At 40.6% G+C, this 15394-nt stretch overlaps 1 protein-coding gene across 15 annotated transcripts in view; it reads right to left on the bottom strand.

The window, feature by feature from the left end:
- Nucleotides 1–699: 699 nt before the first annotated feature.
- LOC120816479 (sickle tail protein homolog) overlaps nucleotides 700–15394 on the bottom strand; it is a 35570-nt gene continuing 20875 nt past the window's right edge. For 3 of the 15 annotated variants that reach the window (XM_040172098.2, XM_040172099.2, XM_078098892.1), the window contains 10 exons: nucleotides 14369–14668; nucleotides 13868–13972; nucleotides 13441–13478; nucleotides 13195–13364; nucleotides 12137–12312; nucleotides 8594–8730; nucleotides 7571–7718; nucleotides 7245–7482; nucleotides 3765–5546; nucleotides 700–1776 (listed from right to left, as the gene is read on the bottom strand). In XM_040172098.2, coding sequence (XP_040028032.2) covers nucleotides 1633–1776; nucleotides 3765–5546; nucleotides 7245–7482; nucleotides 7571–7718; nucleotides 8594–8730; nucleotides 12137–12312; nucleotides 13195–13364; nucleotides 13441–13478; nucleotides 13868–13972; nucleotides 14369–14668 — 3238 coding nt within the window. In that variant the 3' untranslated portion in view covers nucleotides 700–1632. Of the gene's footprint in view, nucleotides 1777–3764; nucleotides 5547–5991; nucleotides 7090–7244; nucleotides 7483–7547; nucleotides 7719–8593; nucleotides 8731–12136; nucleotides 12313–13194; nucleotides 13365–13440; nucleotides 13479–13867; nucleotides 13973–14368; nucleotides 14669–15394 lie in introns of those variants that run through there. The other 12 variants (XR_013467084.1, XR_013467085.1, XR_013467086.1 and 9 more) reach the window with 12 other exon arrangements.

Below are 15394 nucleotides of genomic sequence, written 5' to 3' on the forward strand. Positions count from 1 at the left end.
ATGGCTGGAGTCATGCCCAAACATTGAAACCGGGGACGTTGTTCTACTGAAAAACAGCAAAGCAGCCCGTAACAACTGGCCTATGGCACTTGTTACAAGCACCTTTCTCAGTGAGGATGGAAAAGTCAGCAAGATAGAACTCAAAGTGACCAAGCAGGGATCAAGCAAGATATTCCTCAGGCCTGTGTCTGAGATTCTTCTTCTGAAGAAGAAGTAGGACTGAGACTTTTGTATTGTTGTCCTGTATCTATATATGGCATCTTTACAGATACCAGGCGGGGAGTGTTCTGCCCTCGGGACTGGGGAGTTGGCGCCCCCTTTTGGGCATTTTGGGTCGTGTAAGTAATTCACTTTTAGTTGGCATGCATTTTGATCCGGAGCCTGGAAGTTCGCTGCATGTCTCGTTGTTTTCGATAGTCTCAGATAAATCACGTTCCTGTTCACGTTTTAAAGCCTTTGAAAGAATAGTCTTTTTAATCCAATTTGAATTTGTATAAGTCAGTGCTACAAAATTGGACAATACACCCTAACTCCCGTATTCTTTTCGAATGGAGTTTTACTGACTGCTGAATTGTGTACAAAGCTACACGCACAAGGAGAGCAGTACATGCAACATCCTCTGTCCCAGAACTCCCACATCGCTACAGGAACCCCCAACCCCCCAAAAGAAAGAAACGTTTGGGAAAGAGGAGCACTCTATCAGGATGGTAAGGGTTTAATACATGCCATTTGTACAGAATAAAGGTCCAAATGTCCTTACAGTTTTAAGGTTATCAACATGATTCATTCATTACATTTTGGGTAAAATAACTTATTTGCCATGAATTCAGTGTTTACACTGCAAATCTTAATCGTATTTAGCAACACATCATGATGCTCTGATCAACTTTTTAAAACAGAATTTTATATATTGCATTAAATCTTTAAAAGCACATTAAAAACCACACGTTTTTTCTCATTATAGTCACCATCACAGAAACGACACCCAGAAAGCATACTAACTTTCATTACAATCTTATATTTTCAATAGTTTAAAACGTACTTTGCAGATATTTCTTTGTTACAATCACTTCTATTATTATAACGAGCCTACATATGAGTTTTTGTGATTTCTAGAAAAAGTATGTGCAGCTATATATAAAATAAAATACAGGTGTGAGGACACTATGTGTCTCTACTGTCCTCTGCTGGCATAATTTAGCACTGCACTTTGAAAAAAGAAAAACAGCAGGAGCAGCTGTTGTCTCAATACTGTCAACCAACTGCTCACAAAACAATTATTTAAAACTGACATAAAAAGTGTTAAAGTGATGCACGGGTTCAGATTCTGGAAAAAAACGGGAAAAAAAGAACTATTTGCATAGAAGTGAATGTCTAATAAACTGTGCCTTTGGGTTTGAAAAATAAACATTGAAAAAGTGTTTCTTTATTCAGAGACCACAGTAAAAAGGTCCACACCGTTGGGCTGTCACAATATCAGATTTTTGTTGTGCAATTATTGAACTTTGAAACATATTTTCTGAGACAGGTGTTTGTTTGAGTTAAAAAGTAAATGGTTGTCTAACCTGCTATATGAATTACTGTAATTCCCCTTCAGTCTATGGTGACTCCTAGCTGCTCCGTTCAGGTCTGTCAGAGGTCATTTACCAGGCTGGGCTGCTTCTGGGGGGGCTGCTTGTGGCCCTTAGGCATCTTCTCTGGTGAGCAAGAGGAAGAAGAGTGGCGAGATTTGGTGTGGGATCGCTGGGCAGAGGAGCTGGAGCTGCTGCCGGAGGTCTAGCAAGAAGATACACAAACCAACAGTTAGTTTGTACGGACAGGCATAAACAAGACAGCGTATTTGTATGACAGCAGCTGCAAGAAAACAGGCAAAAGCCTCGAGCTTCAAGCAGCAAATTAAAGGCCTACTATGACAACCACAGGAGCACATGGGAGCACACAGTAGATATAAAAAGTATACTGTCCAAATCACAGTTTTTTGTGCTGTAAAAAAATGAGACCAAAACAAATCATGACCCCTTTTTCCACCATTTATGTGACCTAAACAAATCAATTGGAAAACTAAAAACTAAAATAATGTGGATTCATAAGTGTGCACAGCCTCTTATAAATGGGGATGTGGCTATGTTCAGAATGAATCACATTCAAACTCATCGCAATGCAAGGCAAGGTAAGGCAATTTTATTTGTATAGCACAATGAAACAACAAGGCAATTCAAAGTGCTTCACATAAAACCATTAAAAACATCCAAACATAAAGCAAGGAGATTTATAAACAGTTAAGAACATTGATATATTGAAACATAAAAGAAAGACAGATATTAACAGGATACAAAATACATTAAAAGATTTGAAATAGAATAAAATTGTATGTAATGTAATTCATGTCAAATAATAGTCACTACACACCTGCCTTCGTTTAAAGTGGTGCTGATTAATTACAAATAATGTTTGGCTGTTCTAGTAGGCTTTTCCTTACATTCTTAGTTGCGTCTTACAGCAATCAGTCAGAAGAAGGTTTCAAAAGTGTAATACAGTGACATTTCCAAGAATTGGACGTCCTTCGAAAACTGATAAAAAGATGAGAAGGAAACTGTTCAGGCAAGTATCCAAGAGGCCTAGAGCAGGCTGTGTACTACATGTGACAACTGTGACATCTCCCACATCTTTCATAGAATCTGGGCTATGGGGTAGGGTGGCAATACGGAAGCCTTTTCTTACCCACAAAAACATCCAAGCCCGGCTAAATTTAGCAAAAACATACATGAAGTCTCCCAAAATCATGTGGCAATATCAGTTATGGCCATAATCTCAAAAGGTTTCTCTGGCCTATAAATAACACTGCAAATTACCCTAAGAACACCATACCCACAGTGATGCAGTAACAGTAAGGTATCTTCGAGAAGATATAAGACAATATTACATGATATTAAGTAACATGATCAAAGACATAATTGCCTCCAAGCACATAGGAACTTGAGTTTTGCAAATGTGTAAATAAAGCCGGAAATGTTCCTCTTAAGTAAAACATTTGGCTTTATCACAAGACAACAATTCATCGAAGGGAGGTGTATGCAGGGAAATGACCAACATAACTAAAGTTCCTGGTAAATAGAAGTGGTCCATTGTTGCAAATAATTACAGACAGCCCAAACGTCAATTTTGTGCTGATAAAATAAAGCACAAAGTTGTTCCTTGTTCAGTCTCAGCACACATTTACTGTAGTTATCCATAGCCCTGGTTAGGGGTTAGGACACTAGCTGAATCTTGGTTTTATTTATTTAAGCATAACTGGTCATTTTTAAAGAGCAAAAATAACTAAGAAAGAGAAACCATTGACAGAAATAGACTCCTGGCCATCAAAGACAGATTAAATAACCCATATGTGTTAGAGAGTCAGAGAGAGCCCACCACCAGCACGGTATCATCAGACCTGTGTGTAGCGGCAATCTTACCTCCGTCCACGTTAATCATTATTACCACTACCGTTACAGCCTGTGTATGGGCTGTGAGCTTGATGCGTAATTAATCTTTATAGACAGGAACTCTGTTTCAAAAGATTTACTTAACAAACTTAGTTACAAGAAACATTCAGTGCTAAACTCGGGAAACGATCACAAAAACTGTATTGCTACGCAAACTGATTAACCTCAACTGACGAATATTGGCTATGACGTCATGAGTAACATAACTTAAAGGAGTATTTCAACACATTTTTCATAAAGACAATGAACACATATTATTAAGATAAGTATGGCTCTTACATGTTTCTTTGTGGAGGTTTTCCCCAAGTCATGTGACGGTTGTGGCTTGGCCTTCTTACTCTGAGGTGGATTTGGGCCCTTAAGGATCTGAGACGCTGGCCTCTTGGACAGGCTTTTTTCCCTCTCTCGTTTCACTTTGCCTTCATGCAGAGCTCTGTCACTGGAGTCAAAGTGGGAATCAGGGTACTGAAGAGGTGAGGACACAATGCTGGAGGGAGAACGGGGGCTAGACACATTGTCCCCCCCGATTTCCAACTGGTTAATTGACTCTTCAAGATTGTCAAAAGAGTCAAAAGTACTGCAGATCTCCTCTACCCGGCTCTGTGACTTAGAGTGTCTGGTATCAATTATAGCGGAGACCATAGTATTGTCTTCACATAAGTTGAATTGTTTGGTACTGTTGGCCTCAAACCTTTGGCACTCTTTTGTTGGCTTCTTGGTCTCCTTCACTGACCCACTGTCTGATGCATTTTCCTCCTCTTCCTCATAGACAGCAACCTCGAGAGTTTTCTTTCCTCTTTTGGTCATTCCTGTACGAATGGCTTGGCTAATTACAGCAAGTTTGTTTTGGGGGAATTTAAATCTGAATTTTCTTTTGGTCTCTTGCTGTCTAAGGGAATCTAGTTCATGGTGTTGGTTTTTGGGAATTGAGACATTATCTGCTGAACGTCTTTGATTGTGCATATATTGAGATTCCTGAACATTCCCTTTGATGTTGTCACGGTCAAAGTCTGTATTTATTTCACTGATGCAATTTTCTTTTACGTTCGGTTTCTTTTTTTCATGCTTTGTCTTCTCTTTGTCCATAAGATCTTCTGGATTGAGAATCCCATCAAGATCTCCCTCACATTCCAAGATTGTAGACAGGCGCTTGTAGGCGGACTGAGTGTCCCTGGGCTCATTTAAGATTATAATAATAGGTTTCTTACCAGAGTCATCACTGTCCTGGAATCCTTGGTTGTCATGTCCCTGAGAAGTGGGTTCACCAATACTGTTGTTCCCAGCTACGGCCTGTAGGTCAGCGTCACTCATTTCAGCTGCGTTTTTCTCTCTGGACTGTGTCCTCATTCGTGGACTCACAGTCTCGGAGATTCTAGGGTTGATTTGACCAATTGTAGGTAGTGGAGGTCCTCCATCGTCCCAAATATTGGGGCTCAGGCTACTTCCTTCTTCGGTGTATTGTGATTGTTCCTTGAATATCTGCAGAGTTGGCCCCTGGTTCTTCTGCTTGCTGCTGTAAGTCAAGCTGGGTGAAGTTTTTAGGACAGGAGAATGACCTAGACCCTGATCTGAGCTCAGGGATTCATCCTGCTGGAACTCTTTCAAACTGTCTTCTGACTTTTCTTTCTGTAAAGTTAATACTACCATCACATTTGACTTCTTCTCGGCTGGTACCTCTTTATCTTTTTCATTTGTCCGGTCAGAACCTGCATTGTCAGAAGCTTGAATATTTTCTTTTTGTAGAGTAACAATTGTTGTAAACTTGACCTTCTTTTCTGCTGTTGGGGAGCTCATCTGTCCAACAACCTCATTGTTAATCTGATCAGAAATTTTCACATAAAAATCATTTCCCTTTTGGACAGTTGGAGCTGTATATGGTGGCGTTTTCTCTGCTTTCTTTTGGGTTGTTGTTGGAATATCCTGATCATCAGACCGGTAGCCTGATGCTGCTAACTCAGATGGCTTCCTATTGGCCATCTGGGATGTTGGAGATGTCCTCACTTCTTCTTCTTGCTGATTTTTACCTTGCAAACTATTCTTATGTGTCAGTTCTGTGGTCACCTATAATTAGAAAAGGCAACATTAAACACTTAATAAGAGTGTCTTTTATATCCCGGTATTCCTACAAATTCCCTGATATGCTATGCTCAGATGGACAACAAAGCAGAAGGTTTTGTAGTTTAGAAATACATTACATTTACATAACAGGTCATTTAGCTGACGCTTTTATCACATTGCATTTTAACCTATGGTTATTGACATTTTTGTCCGGGGAGCAATTAGGGAATGAGGTAACAATTTCCTCTACTAAACCAATGCAGGTCACGTAAAAAAAGAGGGTCCCAAGACTCAAAAACCCAGTCGGGAAATGAACAAATCATTTCTGTTTCCTTGACTGAGCATATGCAACAGTGCCGATGCGCAGCCACGAGAAAATGAACAAATCTCTTGTACACGAACGACACATCACTATTTAACACATTCAATGTGTTTATCTTATTTTATTCTCACATTGCGCCAATTCACCAAGTCAAATTCCTCTATATGTAACATATATGGCAATAAATGGCTTCTGATTCTGATCTGATCAGGACAGTGTAAAGAAATCTGTAGATATCATTGATCCGTGATCATATTCAGGGTGGAAAAGTTAGCACGTCTTTACTAGAAATTATGAATCTGTCTTTGTTGACAGGACGTGTACCACAGTCCTTCAAGGTAGCTGTAATTAAACCTCTTCTTAAGAAACCTAATCTTGCTCCAGAGGTGTTAGCTAACTACAGATCCTTGAGAAATCCGTCGCAAATCAATTATGTGACTTTCTACAAAACAATGCTTTCTTCAACGATTTCCAGTCAGGATGTCGAGTGCATCATAGCACAGCTGAAAATTACGAATGATCTTCTACTTGCATGGACCTCAGTGCCGCATTTGATACCATAGACCATTGTATCCTTTTGCAGAGACTAGAACATTTGATTGGTATCAAAGGAACTGCACTCAGCTGGTTTAAATCCTATTTATCGGATCAATCCCAGTTTGTGCTTGTAAACGGTGAATCCTCGAAGACCACCAATGTTGGTCACGGAGTCCCACAAGGTTGTGTACTTGGACCGATTTTATTTACCCTCTATATGCTTCCTTTGGGTGACCTTATCAGGAAACGCCGCATAAACTTACATTGTTATACAGATGATACTCAACTGTATCTGTCGATCAAACCAGAAGAGACAGACTAGCTTGTTAGACTTCAAGAATGTCTTGGAGACATGAACTTGGATGACCGGCAACTTCCTGATGCTAAACTCAGGAAAGCTTAAAACAGAAGTTATCTTGATAGACCCAGAGCGCCTTCGAAGTCAGCTGTCACGTGATGCACATTGTTCATTCCGTACACATACAGCATCCATTGTAGTCTGGCCATCCTGGGAGTGGGATCCCTCCTCTGATGTTCTCCCTAAGGTTTCTTCGCTTTTTTCCCTCCTGGAAGTTTTTCTTTCATTTTTTGGGGAGTTTTTCCTGTGCCGATGTGTGGGTTTCGGGACAGAGGATGTCGTATGTGTACAGACTGTAAAGCCCTCTGAGGTGAATTTGCGATTTTGGGCTATACAAAAGAAAATTAATTGAGTTGAATTGAAGCTTCACAACACAACATCAGGTCTCAAATTCTACCCTACAAAAACACCTGCTTACCAACACATGCTCACATTTTGTCAATCTGTAGTCATTCAGCTAATAGACTAATCGGCAGTACATTACCTTGGCCACAGTGAGTGAGTCTGGTCCGTGAGTGGATGTCAGTGGGGGGCTGGGGTGCTGGTAAGGGTCGATCACTGGGGCGCCTATGTTCATTCCACCGGCTATGGTGGAGGCCAGGCCAGGATGACTCCTGGAGAGAGAGGGTGTGGGAAGAGTTGGTCTGACCACGGATAGAGGCTGGGGCTTGGGGCAGCTCTGGGGGCTCGGAGTCTTAAGAGCCTCCTGATCTGACACACATCTGTCAATAACAGCGAGGGCAAAGACCCATTAGAATGATCTTCCTGTTGAACATAATTGTTGTACCCCTGAGTGAAGTTAATGAGCACCTGTGTAGACAACCGAGGTGTTCACTAAGTGCTTTGACCCTCTTCAGCATGGAGTCCATCTTATGAGGCTCCTCTTTCAGGAAAGCCACTGCTTTCATCTCCAGCCTCAACACTGAGCGCATCTTCACCTGCAGCTCTGGTAACTCACCTGGGAGACAACAGGAGGAACTTCTAACTTTATGCTGGTTAATTATACATATCACCATATAAAACCATTTGACAAGGAATCCTAAATCCAGAAATCCTCAGGAAATAAACAGATACATATGATGTCCAGGTGATGTTCTTTTGTCCCTAATTGTGAGATTTTAATACAGTATTAAAAAGTCCATAATTACAGCAGATATTCAAATATCAGAGCCCTCGCTGATCATACCATTCGATTTTAGTTTAATGTAGAATGTTGTCATTTCTATTTTCTTGAAATGCACAACTACAAGTGCATAAATGCTGGGCTTGGTTAAAAAATGCTGTCAAGAATGAACACACACAACTGTCACAGTTATCAGCTGTTTTTTCTCTTTTGCAGAATAAACATCACATGAACAACATCCCTTTCAAACCTCCCTTTTTCCAACAATTAGTTGAAGCATTAGTTGAAAGAATTTACATTCAATCGTAATCTAATCTTTATGATCCAACTGAGACACATTTAGTCACTTACACATACACTCACAATACATGTGTGTAGAGTATGGTTCTGTTCGCCAGTGCACTTTCTTTTTATTTAATAGCCTAATTTAATTTTCTTTTTACCTTTTTCATTTTTATTAAAAATGTTATCATCCCCTAGCCCATAGGCTTCTATGTTATACCGTAGAGTTAAATTGTAAATTTGTAAATTGAACATGCCATTTTTCTTGCATCTTATATGTCTAGTTGTCCATTGTCTAAATGGTCTTACTATCCAATGTTATGCACCAACTGCCATGTCAAATTCCTTGTATGTTTAACATATTCTGGCAATAAATGTTCCTGATTCCTGATTATGGTTCAGTGTTGTCTTAAACAACTCTAACTAACCCTGCAGAACGGCCAGAGCTTCTCCAACCCTACGCAGGTTCACTGCTCCCTCCTCCACGTCTCTCAGACTGATGGACGGCCGGTGGGTACTTGAGGTGGAGCTGCGCTGCAAACCTACCACATAGTCCTCCAGTCCACTGTGATGGGAAAAAGATAAGAAAGTTCAAGTGATAAGTGAGACACAAGATGGCAGCATAGCAGCTTCAAATGAAGATATGGATGTTATGTGATGTTTTTTAATTCAAATGTGACTTGTAGAGACATCCTCGAAATATTTTGACCTGGTTTTCATTATTTTTCAAGATTTTGAGGCTTGCTTGTAGTTAAAACAACACTAGTTGCCTTTTAGTCTTGTTACACATTCTACTTATATTTCTAATTATGAAACTAAATTCAAAGTATTATTGAGGACAAATCAAACCCTCACAGCTGTTGGAGAGAGAATTATTAGATTTATCTGAATGGAAATGGAATGGAATGGAAAACCTGGAAAAGTTATGGATTTTTAAAATAGTCATTTCCAGGCCTGGAAAAGTTATGAAAAAGTTTAGTCAAAGTCATGGAAATTTGTAATATTTCTATGTTCATGTGGTTCATTTAAGATATGTTTGAAATAATTCACACGGTTTTAAAGAGAGACGCTCAAAATCTGAGCAGGACGCTCTCATACTTCGCTGTACACTCGCTGCAAATATATAATTCGCACAGCGGTTGTGTGAATGCACCTTAACTGAAAAGTTTGGTAGCCATAAACACAGTAGCTTAGGAATCATCCACTGTGCCGGGGTGGGGGTGGGGGCGGCCATCTATTATACTGGTATGTCCCATTTGTTGAAAAATACTTTTTCTGTAGCAGTTTTACAATTGAAGCCCAATTGAAGACTTGCAATAGTGTTCCTATATAGCACAGAGATTTGCAAGAATATGCAAGCAGAATGTGATAGGCTTTAGAAGTCTAGACTAAAATTTAGAAGGGGTTTTTGGTTTGTGTCAGAGAAGTTTAGGATCATTGCATGTAAAAATGAATATCTTTGTAATTTGCCTTCACAGTATAGTCAAGGACAAGTTGATGGTGCGCATGGATTTAATGCTGAGGTTTTTCAGCAGTACCCTTGCTTTGTGGACATGCCACACTTAGTTAGGTAAGTAATCAGCATTTTGGAATGCAGATACACATCTAAAGCCTAGACAACCACCATAAATACCCTTTCTTTGGTTTTAATTATACATTTATCTGTGTTTAAATTCAATATCACAGCAGAAGACCTTCCTAAAAATTGCATTTAAATAGGTTGTGTAACACAAATTGTATTCATATACTTTCCCTATACATTCCCCCTGGGTGCAGTGTCATTTATAACATATTTCCCATACGGTCATGGAAAATTCATGGAATTTTAAAATGGTCAATTCCAGGCCTGGAAAAAAATAAAATCCTGGTCATGGAAATTTGTTAGATCTATAACTGCATGTGGTTTATTTAAGATAGGTTTGAAATAACTCAAATAGTTTTAAAGAGAAGCGCTCAAAATATAAGCAGGATTCTTTCATACTCGCAGCGCAAATAATTGGCACTGTGGTTGTGTGAACGCACCTTAACTGAAAAGTTTGGTGGCCGTGACAGATGCACCATTATATAATCTAAGGTCACTTTTAAATAGGAGCCAAGGTATGTGCTAGCACTCACTGCGGTAATATCTGTATACTCCCATCCATCTACTGACCACATAGACCAATGATTAAAGAGAGTTCCCCAGCTCTGTAAAAGATTTGTCTGCACGCTCCTGGAAATTATTGCACAAATATCAACAAGTATACCACAATGTTTAGCTTTGTAGCTGCATAATTAAATAAAAGAAACATTAGGTCAAGAAATTGCCCCAAAGTCACAAATCACAAATAAAAAGCTATGCCAGTAAGTCCTTTTTGAACCAGAAATCATTGTTAATTATATTAATTTACAATAACACCCATCTCCCGGCTCTTTTTTACAATATGTTTCATCACATTCGCTCTCTGACAAAAGATGTTGCCGGGCCGTGTCTTGCATGCCCCCAATAATATTCAGCTGCAGTGACATCATAAGTGACATGTGTCAAAGCGAGTGTGTACATGTTGAAATGGCTTCATCACCATTCCACTAATAGGAATTAGTTAATGAACAATGCCACCTGGGAAAAACACCTGGGGCCTCATTTATAAAACGTAGTATTTGCGTCAGAAGTGGCGTACGGATGAAACCTAGGACGTGCGTACGCACAGAAATATTCAGATTTATAAAACCGTGCGCACGCATGTCCTACGCAGTTTTCCCATAATAAATCACAATCAATTCTAAATGCACCGCAGCTTTTGCGGCTTCATGTCACGCCCATAGTTGAACGCCCACAAATTAATATTCATCGATTGCGAAATCATGACAAACACTGAGAGGAAAGCGAAGAAACGTAACTTCACTCAGTGTGAAGTCGAAATTATCATTGGCGAGGTGGAAAGGAGAAGTAAAATGCTTTTTGGAGGGCACAGTTTGGGCATTACTAATGCCAAAAAGGTTGCAGAGCAACGCTGCAGCCTCACAACCTCGGACCGTGGCCGAAATAAAGAAAAAATGGTCTGACATCAAAGTGGATGCAAAAGAGCGTTTAGCGCGCCATCGCCAAAGTGTGTCTGCCACGGGTGGGGGAAAGGGGACACTGGAGCTGTCGCCTCTTGATGAGAGACTGGCGGCAATGATTGGGGATCGGGGACAGGGTCTGGGCCAACACAGCCATCGGCGTCAGGGGGTCGAGGCACGTTTGGAAGCTGTGCCACATTATGTAGCACAGCACATGCCAGCACGATTTTGCACACCTTTTCAGGAGTAAACAATAACCTCCCTCCAGTGCAGTCGAGGCAGCGCCATCTGCCCTTAAACAGGCCGATGGTGCGCTGCACTACAGCGCGAATCCTTCCATTTGCCACGTCTTCTAGAGAGCGCAAGATCAGCCATTTCGCGTCATTACGCATTGTGATGGCATCATGGCATTTTATTACCGTCCATTTGATTGCATCTGACAAGCTGTGTTTTGAGGACGAATTGCATAACATGCCAATATTATTGCAGAACATATTTCACTTTTCTTTTTGAAAATGTGTTAATTTGTATTTCTGTTTGTTTTACGCTGCAGATCAATCAAACGGGTGTTCGTGTTATTTATGAGAGGCAGTATTGCCATTTCTTTTACACAACAGTCTAGTTTTACACACTTTCACACACGTTTGTGTGTTTCTTTGCATTTACCGACGGTTCTCATTTCACCCGTTTTTGTGCGTACGCATGGGTCCGAGCTTGCGTGAAGCACCGCACATTTTTCCGTCAAGTTTGCTTTTTATAAATACCAATTATTGCGTAGAGAGCGGCGTACGCCTTCTTTTGTGCGTACGCAACGTTTATAAATGAGGCCCCTGGGCTCTACCCCTGAGCCTGTCTGACTACATCTTCTCTCAAGAGTTTCATAGTTTCTCTTCAAAGCGGAAGACCGAGGATCAAACTTAAAGGCTCACCGGAGCTGTGTGAGTATTGTCTTCTCTGTAGCCAGGTAGTGGATCCTCTCCTCCTCCATCTCAGCTCTCCGTCTGTACACTGCCTCCTCAGACTGAGCCAACCGATTGTACATCTGCACCACCAGCTCCTGACCTGCCATCCGCAGCATAGAAGTCACGCTCGCTTGGTGGGACTGCTGGGACACATGGGACAACTCGAGAGTTAGGATTCAACCAAAGAACCTTTTTTACTTAGCTAGTGATGAGGCCTGAGGGAAGACCGTTTGTCACTGTAACACTTTGGATATCTAATGAACTACTGTAGTGCAAACAAATCTGGTGTTGATATCATTGTCCACAGAGGATGATTGTGATTGCTCAGGACCCAACATACTCTGCCAGCCCCAAAATGTACCTGCAGGGGCGAACTGGGGGTAAAAAGTGGCCTGGGGGTTACGGGTTACTGTCAGACCGGCCCACACAATACACCGCACATTTTGACCAGTCAGTGGCCTACTTGGAAAAATACCCTAACACTTATTATTTTAAATGATTAGTTGCAACATCTTTTTTTTAATGACTTTTGGTCCACCAATTTGCCTGGATGGACACGTGAAATAAAATGATATGGCTATTGTAACACTCCAGGTATAGTTTTCTAGATAAATATTCTTCTCTCTGGGCTAGTATCAGATGCTTTTATGTATATCTACAGAGCCATAAGAAATGAATCTCACCAGTGTAAAGACAATAAATACACTTATCATTGCTAGTCTACTACAATTTTAAATTATTTCTCTGCTGCACTCTGTTCATCCTGGTAGAGAGACGGCCAGTGGGGTCATCATCATCATCATCATAATAATGAATGAATTGAATGATTCAATTGAATTTATTTTATTTTGTATAGCCCAAAATCGCAAATTACAGATTTGTCTCACACGACAGTACAGTGCACACATCTAGCATCTTCTCTCCCGAAAAACTCCTCCAAAAATCTTTGTAAAAACTTGGGGAAAAAAGGGAAGAAACCTAGATGATGTTTACTTGATGTTATCACTGACCACACAGATAAGTACCTGTATGTGTCTGATGTGGTTGAGTTGTAACCGCAGATCCAACACATTTCTCTTCGCTAACGCCAAGCTCTGCTGCAGCCCGTTGTCAGAGGGAGGAGCCTGGAACATCAGAGGGGCGGGGCGGGAGCTCTCAATCACAGCAGCTGGGACCCGAGGTTCAGCTGATACTCCTAAAGGTCAAAGAAAGGTCATTATATTTAGAGCATAGGTAATGTCCCCATTGGTTATAGTCAGAAAATATCTCACCGGCTCTGTTGTCGGAGAGCATGCATTCAGTTATGTCACTGAAAAGACAGACAGGCAGAGTTACATAATAAAAATGACTATTGGTCTGGTATGAGTTTACACACATAATCATTTCACTAAGTGCCTAAAATATTCCAAACTTAGTAGTATCATTACTAAGAATTCCTTCCTGGTTCCTGGATCTTATAAACCAGTGGTCCCCAACCTTTTTTGCCTCGCGGACCGGTGTCATGTTAGAAAATATTTTGGACTGGTCTTGAAGGTGTGTTGGATAAAGACAACGAAATAACTGGCCAACAGGAGGGGAGGTAGTAACCACTGTAATAAACTACTCTACGGACCATTGTCAGGCATATTTGGTGGATCAATACAAATTTATTGGACGTGCTGCTTTTGGCTTAAAGGGATGAAGGCAGATGGAGCAGACCTGATATTATTCTTGACTCCTGGAACATCTGGTCCGATAGACAGAGCATTGTGCACCAGACTTGCTAGACTGGCTATCTGCTCTTCTATGGCTTTCATCCTCTCACTGCAAAATGGAAACAAATGTGCTGCATCGATCACTTTTAATCATGAACATGTAAGGTGTTTCATATTCAGTTCTGTAATGCCAGCTACTTGCAATGCTAATACACAATATATGATGGATCACATCACTGCGTGGTATATCTCTCAAGTTGATTACAGATTTTTTTTTTGCTAATAATTTAAAAATGTATCTTTTTCACTGACAAATGTTTAGAATTAATAATAATAATAATGATCACAACCTTCTAATTCATTTAAATTTTTATATTTTACTATGCTCTTGCCCGCTGCATTTAATTGGAAAGCTTGGACTTGGCAGTCCAGGAGGACTCAGTGGGATAGTACTGTGTATACACCTCGTAAGTGCTCACTTGAAATGACTCTGCTTTCCGCTCACCTCTGGGCAGTTACATGGCCTTCAAGTCTCTCAGGTTGTCCCATTGGACTGTCCAGAAAGACAGATGAGGTAGAGGATGAAGAGCCACTTCCTCTGCCTCTGTTTAAGATCTCCACTGTGGCCCCATTAGTGTCCCGCCGCAGGGACCGGCGAATAGGGGACATCCTCTCAGAAGACGCCAGGTTCCCAACAATCTGTCCCTCAGTCATCCTGACTTCATTGACTCTGTGAGGGGAAGTGGGTGGTATTTTGGTTCCCAGTGGAGGACGTTGGCTATCTTCATATGTTCTGCTATTCTGCCTGGATGGTGGAAAACAGCTGGTTAAATGGTCAGTGTGCTGTGTCAACACTGGTAAAAGTTATATCTTGTAATCCATCCAATTACTAATCAGCTCATCATTATCTCCCTAAGGTTTCTTCCCTTTTTTCCCTCTTGGAAGGGTTTTTTCATTTTTGGGGGAGTTTTTCCTGTGCCGATGGTGGGTTTTGGGACAGAGGATGTCGTATGTGTACAGACTGTAAAGCCCTCTGAGGCAAATTTGTAATTTGCAATTTTGGGCTATACAAAATAAATCAAATGAATTGAATTGAAATTGAATTGAATTGAATAGAACAAAAATGCAAAATCCTCTTAAGTCAACAAAAAGAAGAACAGGAAAAGTTCAAAATTTACAAACAGTCCTAGACCTTCCGAAAAGAGTGATTTTAATCATTCAGATTGTCTTCCAACAAGCAAGGGATTGAGTTAAAATGTAGCGAGTAATTCACTTAAACCTTTTATGAATTAAGGTGATTGATACGAGCCTCACAGTCCGCGCTCCTACAGTTGTATCAAAGCTGGATTTTTCGTACTGATACGACTGATTTAGCTGCACATAAAATTACTTTTTTTCAGACTTTTATTGTGAAGCAGTCATAGTAAACACAAGGTATTTCTTACTCAGGTTAAATCTGTATTTGAGAAACGGTGCAGTGAGCTGTTGGAAAAAGAGCAGCTCACTTACCTTCACTCCACAACGCCCCACG

Source organism: Gasterosteus aculeatus, chromosome 3 (genome assembly GCF_964276395.1).
Source record: "Gasterosteus aculeatus chromosome 3, fGasAcu3.hap1.1, whole genome shotgun sequence".
NCBI classification, from domain to species: domain Eukaryota; kingdom Metazoa; phylum Chordata; class Actinopteri; order Perciformes; family Gasterosteidae; genus Gasterosteus; species Gasterosteus aculeatus.